The sequence below is a fragment of the Chenopodium album genome, chromosome 24 (genome assembly GCF_948465745.1).
Source record: "Chenopodium album chromosome 24, dcCheAlbu1.1, whole genome shotgun sequence".
NCBI classification, from domain to species: domain Eukaryota; kingdom Viridiplantae; phylum Streptophyta; class Magnoliopsida; order Caryophyllales; family Amaranthaceae; genus Chenopodium; species Chenopodium album.
The window spans coordinates 20769874-20778300 of NC_137857.1; the positions used below are offsets into that span (position 1 = coordinate 20769874).

General features: G+C 31.0%; 1 protein-coding gene across 1 annotated transcript; it reads right to left on the reverse strand.

The window, feature by feature from the left end:
• Window positions 1-224: 224 nt before the first annotated feature.
• On the reverse strand, window positions 225-1801 carry LOC145610640 (uncharacterized). The gene is made up of 3 exons (XM_081665946.1): window positions 796-1801; window positions 590-700; window positions 225-445 (listed from the first exon to the last, which is right to left on the reverse strand). Exons 1-3 carry the CDS (start codon window positions 1799-1801, stop codon window positions 225-227), a joined length of 1338 nt encoding a protein of 445 aa, XP_081522072.1.
• Window positions 1802-8427: the final 6626 nt, after the last annotated feature.

Below are 8427 nucleotides of genomic sequence, written 5' to 3' on the forward strand. Positions count from 1 at the left end.
AATTTCTTCACCCATTCACAAATAAGTTTCCTTTTCTCTTTAGGAAACACAAAAGGAGCATTCGGTTTTGAAGTCCGTTTTTCCCCTTTACTATTAACAACATCTTGCGCCTCCAATTTTCGTCGTCTACAATACTCTCCCAAGTCTCTTCTTGCTTTCACATTGTCTTTAGTTTTACCCTTAATATCCATTACAGTGTGAAACACATTATCAAATACATTTTTTTAAATGTGCATGACATCAAGATTATGGCGTATCAAGAGCTTGCTCCAATATGGAAGCTCCCAAAAGACGCTTTGCTTTGTCCAATGGTGGAACTTTCCATATCCTTCTGCCTCGTTATCATCACCCCTTATTTGCTCAATAGTTTTTGGAAATAAAGATACTCGATTCCAAATGTCCTCACCACTCATTCGTGGTGGTGGAGAATCATTCTCAACTCTGGCTTTAAAAAAAGCACTCTTATTTTTTCAAATATTATGATCATGGGGTAAAAACTGACGGTGACAATCAAACCAACTTTGTTTTCCACCATTTTTAAGAGTGAAAGCCTTAGTGTTTTCCATACAATATGGGCAAGCTAATCTACCCGACAAGGTCCATCCTGAAAGCATGTTGTAAGTCGGTAACCCAACCTCCCATAATTGCTTTAACTCTTCAATAAGAGGTTGCAAGTACACATCGAGATTCCCTTTAGGATCTTCAGACTTGGAATTATTAAACTTAGAAACATAAAAGGTTTTTTCATGCAAAATTCAGGCGGAAGATTATAAGGAGTTAAAATGACGGGCCAACAAGAATATTGCCTTCCTGTCTTTCCAAATGGTGAAAATCCGTCGATACAAAGACCTAGTCGGACATTTCTAGGCTCCGCAGCAAAAGAAGGGTACTCTTCATCTAGGCGTTTCCACGCCTCTCCATCACTCGGATGAGACATAAGGCCATGAACTCGAGGATTATCTTTATGCCACCTCATCTGCTCCGCAGTAGATCTTGTTGCATATAATCTTTGTAATCTCGGGCCTATAAGAAAGTAAATAAGAGCACTTTGAGTAGAATTGTTGGCACTTTCTCTAAGTGTCTTATAATGACTTCCTTTACAATATAGACATTCTTTGAGATCTTTGTGTTCTTTCCAAAATAACATACATCCATTTTGACATACATGAATCTTTTGGTGCGGAAGTTCTATCCCTTCAAGCAATTTCTTAGTTATGTAAAAACTATTTGTCATCTTGTTTTCATCTGGGCACATGTCTTTCATTAAGGAAGCAACACCATCTATATCTTTATGTGGAATATTATACTCGCACTTGATGTTTGCCATCCTTGCAGCAGCAAACAATACAGACAACTTGCAGCCATCATACAATGGCGCTTCCGCTGCCTTCAACATGTCAAAGAATTTCTTGTAACTAGCATGTGGCTCTTCTTCAATATTTTCTAAACCACCTTCTAGTCCAAAGGCATCTAATACCATGTTTCTATATGGGTTCAATGCATCCTCGGTGGATATGGAGCTGCTACTTTGGGATTCTCTTTGGAAGTGCAGTTCACCATGAAAAACACATTGGAAATAGTTAGGCAAAAAACCATGCCTATAGAGATACTCCTTAATGGTATCAAGATCTTGATAAGGAATATTTCGACACTGTGCACATGGACATTTCATCACACCATCTATCACGACATTGTCTTGTGTGGTAGCAAATGTAATAAATTCATTGACCTTTTCAGCAGAGGTTGGACTAAGGAATTTTCCTTGTAACCGTTTATACATCCATGCTCGATCCTCCCTCATTATATAGCAGTTTCACAAAAAAATAAATGATACAAAAAGCATAGAAAAAGTAAGTAAAGCACTTAGAAGAATGACATTCTTTTAGGTCAATTAACTATTTAAGGTCATCAAAATGAAAATTATTGTTACCAATTAACATCATATGAGAAGAAGCGTTCCTATTTTCTAAACGCTCTTTCTAAGAACTTGAAAAGGGTTGATTCATGTCTAATATATGTATTTATAAATTCCTAAGAAAATAAATCACAAAAAAAAGCATGTTATAAGGTTTTAAGGTCTTGTAGAACCAAAATCAAGCAAATTCGGCCAACATGGGAAGAAGCGTTCCCGTTTTCTACATGCTCCTTCTAATGAACTTATAAAGGCTTGAATCATGTCAAATATATGTATTTGTAACTACCTAAGAAAATAAATAACAAAGAGAAAGCAATTTCTAAGGTTTTAAGGTCTGGTAGAACCGAAATCAAGCAAATTCAGGCAAAATGAGAAGAAGCGTTCTCATTTTCTACATGCACTTTCTAATGAACTTGAAAAGACCCCGGGTCATGTCAAATATTTGTATTTATAACTTCCTAACAAAAGAAATCAAAAAAACAAAGGATGTTATAAGGTTTTAAGGTCTTGCAGAACCAAAATCAACCAAATTTGGCCCAAATGGGATGAAGCGTTCCCATTTTCTACATGCTCTTTCTAATGAACTTATAAAGGCTTGAATCATGTTACATATATGTATTAGTAACTCCCTAAGCATACAAATCACTAATACAAAGCAAGTTATAAGGTTTTAAGGTCTGGTAGAACCGAAATCAAGCAAATTCAGGCAAAATGAGAAGAAGCGTTCTCATTTTCTACATGCACTTTCTAATGAACTTGAAAAGACCCCGGGTCATGTCAAATATTTGTATTTATAACTTCCTAACAAAATAAATCAAAAAAAAAAGGATGTTATAAGGTTTTAAGGTCTTGCGGAACCAAAATCAGCCAAATTCGGCCCAAATGGGATGAAACGTTCCCATTTTCTACATGCTCTTTCTAATGAACTTATAAAGGCTTGAATCATGTTACATATATGTATTAGTAACTCCCTAAGCATATAAATCACTAATACAAAGCAAGTTATAAGGTTTTAAGGTCTGGTAGAACCGAAATCAAGCAAATTCGGGCAAAATGAGAAGAAGCGTTCTTATTTTCTACACGCTCTTTCTAATGAACTTGAAAAGGCTTGATTCATGTCTAATATATGTATTTATAACTTCCTAAGAAAAGAAATCACAAAAAAAGCATGTTATAAGGTCTTAAGATATAGTAGAACCAAAATCAAGCAAATTCGGCCAAAATGGGAAGAAGCGTTCCCGTTTTCTACATGCTCCTTCTAATGAAATTATAAAGGCTTGAATCATATCAAATATATGTATTTGTAACTAACGAAGCAAATAAATAACAAAGAGAAAGCATTTTATAAGGTTATAAGGTCTGGTAGAACCAAAATGAAACAAATTCAGGCAAAATGAGAATAAGCGTTCCCATTTTCTACACGCTCTTTCTATTGAACTTGAAAATGATTGATTCATGTCAAATATATGTATTTATAACTTCCAAATAAAATAAATCACAAAAACAAAGCATGTATTAAGGTTTTAAGGTCTTGTAGAACCAATATCAAGCAAATTCGGGCAAAATAGCAAGAAGCATTCCCATTTTCTACATGTTCTTTCTAATGAAATTATAAATTCTTGAATCATGTCAAATATAAATATTTATAACTACCTGAGCAAATAAATAACAAAGCAAAGGTAAGTTATAAGGTTTTAAGGTCTTGTAGAACCAAAATCAAGCAAATTCATGCAAAATGGGAAGAAACGTTCCCATTTTCTACATGCTCTATCTAATGAACTTATAAATGCTTGGATCATGTCAAATATATGTATTTATGACTCCATAAGAAAATAAATCACCAGCAAGTTATGAGGTTCTAAGGTCTTGTAGAACAAAAATCAAGCAAATTCGGGCAAAATAGTAAGAAGCATTCCCAAATTCTACATGCTCTTTCTAAAGAACTTATAATTGTTTGAATCATGTGAAATATATCTATTTATAACTGCATAAGCATAGAAATCACAAAAACAAAGAAAGTTATATGGTTTTTAGGTCTTGTAGAACTGAAATCAAACAAATTCGGGCAAAATAGTAAGAAGCATTCCCTTTTTCTACATGCTCTTTTTAATAAACTTGAAAAGGCTTGATTCATGTCAAATGTATGTATTTATAACTTCCTAACAAGATAAATCACAAAAACCAAGAAAGTTATAAGGTTTTAAGGTCTTGTAGAACCAAAATCAAGCAAATTCGGGCAAAATAGTAAGAAGCCATTCCATTTTCTACATGCTCTTTCTAATGATTTTATAAATTCTTGAATCATATCAAATATATGTATTTATATTTTTCTAAGCATATAAATCACAAAAACAAAGCAAGTTATAAGGTTTTAAGGTGTTGTAGAACCAAAATCAAGCAAATTCGGGCAAAATGAGAAGAAGCGTTCCCATTTTCTACATGCTCTTTCTAATGAACTTAAAAAGGCTTGATTCATTTTAAGTATATGTATTTATAACTTCCTAAGAAAATAAATCACAAAAACAAAGCATGTTATGAGGTATTAAGGTCTTGTAGAACCAAAATCAAGCAAATTCGGCCATATGGGAAGAAGCGTTCCCATTTTCTACATGCTCTTTGTACTGAACTTATAAAGACTTGAATCATGTCCAATGTATGTATTTGTAATTGCCTAAGCATAGAAATCACTAAGAAAAAGCAAGTTACAAGGTTTTAAGGTCTGGTAGAACCGAAAAAGCAAGAAGCACCCATTTTTTACATTCTCTTTCTAATGAACTTGAAAAGGCTTGATTCATGTCAAATATATGTATTTATAAAATCCTAATAAAAGAAATCACAAAAACAAAGGATGTTATAAGGTTTTAAGGTCTTGTAGAACCAAAATCAACCAAATTCGACCCAAATGGTAAAAAGCATTTCCATTTTCTACATACTTTTTCTAATGAACTTATAAAGGCTTGAATCTTGTCAAATATATGTATTATTAACTGCCTAATCATAGAAATCACTAAGACAAAGCAAGTTATAAGGTTTTAAGGTCTGGTAGACCGAAATCAAGCAAATCCGGGCAAAATGAGAAGAAGCGTTCCCATTTTCTACATGCTCTTTCTAATGAAATTGAAAAGGCTTGATTCGTGTCAAATATATGTATTTATAACTTCCTAAGAAAATAATTCACAAAAATAAAGCACGTTATAAGGTTTTAAGGTCTTGTAGAGCCAAAATCAAGCAAATTCGGCCAAAATGGGAAGAAGCATTCTCATTTTTTACATGCTCTTTCTAATGAACTTGAAAAGGCTTGAGTCATGTTAAATATATGTATTATAACTGCCTCACAAAAGAAATCACAAAAACAAAGCAATTCATAATGTTTTAAGGTCTTGTAGAACCAAAATCAAGCAAATTCGGGCAAAAATGCAAAATAGAAAGAAGCATTCCCATTTTCTACATGCTCTTTGAAATGAAATTATCAATTCTTGAATCATGTCAAATATACATATTTATAACTGCCTAAGCAAAGAAATAACAAAGCAAAAGTAAATTATAAGGTTTTAAGGTCTTGTAGAACCAAAATTAAGCAAATTCGGGAAAAATGGGAAGAAACGTTCCCATTTTTTACATGCACTTTGTAATGAACTTATAAACACTTGGATCATGTCAAATATATTTATTTATAACTCCATAAGAAAATAAATCACAAAATCAAAGCAAGTGGAGAGGATCGGGACATAAAATAAAATAAATAAAATAAAAATAAATAAAAATGAAAATAAATAAAGGATGAAATAAAATAAAACCAAGACAAATAAAATAAAATAAATAAAATAAAAATAAACTAGATATAAGGGACATAAAACTAAACTAAAAAAAAATAATTAAAACTACGCAAACAAATAAAATAAAATAAAATACGAAAATAGACTAAAACTAATAAAATAAAGAAAATAAACTAAAACGCTCCAAAAATACTCAAAATAAATATTAAAGATGAAAATAATAAAATAATAGAAATAAAGGATAAAATGGGTGAAATTATTGGAAAATAAGCCGGAATACGACTCAATAAACACCCTAAAAGTGACATAAAAGTCACTTATAACTAATGAAATTATAAATTCTTGACTCATGTCAAATATACATATTTATAACTGCCTAAGCAAATAAATAACAAAGCAAAAGCAAGTTATAAGGTTTTAAGGTCTTGTTGAACCAAAATCAAACAAATTCGGGCAAAATGGGAAGAAACGTTCCCATTTTCTACATGCTCTTTCTAATGAACTTATAAATGCTTGGATCATTTCAAATGTATGTATTTATAACTCCATAAGAAAATAAATCACAAAAACAAAGCAAGTTATGAGGTTTTAAGGTCTTGTAGAACCAAAATCAAGCAAATTCGGGCAGAATAGTAACAAGCATTCCCAAATTCTACATGCTCTTTCTAAGAACTTATAATTGTTTGAATCAAGTGAAATGTATGTATTTATAAATGCATAAGCAAAGAAATCACAAAAACAAAGCAAGTTATAAGGTTGTAAGGTCTTATAGAACTGAAATCAAGCAAATTCGGGCAAAATAGTAAGAAACATTTCCTCTTTCTACATGCTCTTTTTAATAAACTTGAAAAGGCTTGATTCATGTCAAATATATTTATTTATAACTTCCTAACAAAATAAATCACAAAAACAACGCAATTTATAAGGTTTTAAGGTCTTGTAGAACCAAAATCAAACAAATTCGGGCTAAATAGTAAGAAGCATTTCCATTTTCTACATGCTCTTTCTAATGAACTTATAAATTCTTGAATCATATCAAATATATGTATTTATAATTTTCTAAGCATATAAATCACAAAAACAAAGCAAGTTATAAGGTTTTAAGGTCTAGTAGAACCGAAATCAAGCAAATTCGGGCAAAATGGGAAAAAGCATTCCCATTTCCACATGCTCTTTCTAATGAACTTGAAAAGGCTTGATTCATGTCAAATATATGTATTTATAACTTTCTAAGAAAAGAAATTACAAAAAAAAGCATGTTATAAGGTTTTAAGGTCTTGTAGAACCAAAATCAAGCAAATTCGGCCCAAATGGGAAGAAGCGTTCCCATTTTCTACATGCTCTTTCTAATGAACTTATAAATGCTTGAATCATGTCAAATATATGTATTTATAACTTTCTAAGAAAATAAATCACAAAAATAAAGCATGTTATAAGGTTTTAAGGTCTTGTAGAGCCAAAATCAAGCAAATTCGGCCAAAATGGGAAGAAACATTCCCATTTTCTACATGCTCTTTCTAATGAACTTGAAAAGGCTTGAGTCATGTCAAATATATGTATTCATAACTGATTCACAAATGAAATCACAAAAACAAAGCAATTCATAAGGTTTTAAGGTCTTGTAGATCCAAAAACAAGCAAATTCGGGCAAAATAGTAAGAAGCATTCCCATTTTCTACATGCTCTTTCTAATGAACTTATAAAATAATATATATTATTTTATCACCTTCGTTTTATTGCTAAAAGTGATTGAACGATTATTAATTCATTCTAATATTTCTTTTGTATAGAACAAGATTATGTAAATTAGTTCAATGACTCTTAATAAATTAGCAACAATTTATAACACAACTTATTTCTAATGGCAACAAATTAATATGTGATGTCATTTTAGCAACAAATAGTAAAACAAGTGTCTCAAATAGCAACAACTAGAAATTTTGTTGCCAAACGTTTTGTAAAATGGCATTGCTAAATGACTACAAATAAAAAATCTGCTGTCATCTAGAACCAATAATGAGACGGCTAATTTCTAATGGGAACAATTTAAAAATTTGTTGCCTTAATTTGTTTCTAAATCTCTATAAATAAAAAATTAGTTGTCAGAATTTGTTGATATATGGAAACAAGACAAAATTTGATGAAATCTAGCAACAACTAGTACGACAATTTGTTTTCAATAGCAACAAAAAAGAGATATATTGAATCAAATGAAAGTCAAATGCATTTAACAAAGGTAATTGGGTCAAATGAAAGTCAAACACATTCATACAAAGCTTTTTGAATCAAATAAAACTCAAATGCATTCAACAAAGCTAATTGAGCCAAATGAAGTTGAAGCACATTCAACAACGCTTTTTGAATCAAATGAAAGTTAAATACATTCAACAAAGACAATTGAGTCAAATGAAAGTCAAACACATTCAAACAAAGCTTTTTGAATCAAATGAAAGTCAAATGCATTCAACAAAGATAATTAAGTCAAATGAAAGTAAAACACATTCAAACAAAGCTTTTTGAATAAAATGAAAGTCAAATGCATTCAACACAGCTTTTTTACTCAAATGAAAGTCAAACAAATTCAAACAAAGCTTTTTGAAGCAAATGAAAGTCAAATGCATTCAACAAAGCTTTTTGACTCAAATGAATGTCAAATGCATTCGACAAAGCTAATTGAGTGAAATGAAAGTCAAACACATTCAAATAAAGCTTTTTGAATTGATTGAAAGTAAAATG

What these genes read in the sequence shown, in the direction of transcription:
- LOC145610640 (XM_081665946.1), bottom strand. Translation starts at nt 1,801, where the DNA reads ATGAGGGAGGATCGAGCATGGATGTATAAACGGTTACAAGGAAAATTC. An exon ending in GACAGGAAGGCAATATTCTT is followed by an intron (nt 701 to 795) that starts GTTGGCCCGTCA and finishes CCAAGTCTGAAG; the next exon opens with ATCCTAAAGGGAATCTCGAT. An exon ending in TTCAGGATGGACCTTGTCGG is followed by an intron (nt 446 to 589) that starts GTAGATTAGCTT and finishes CTTTTTTTAAAG; the next exon opens with CCAGAGTTGAGAATGATTCT.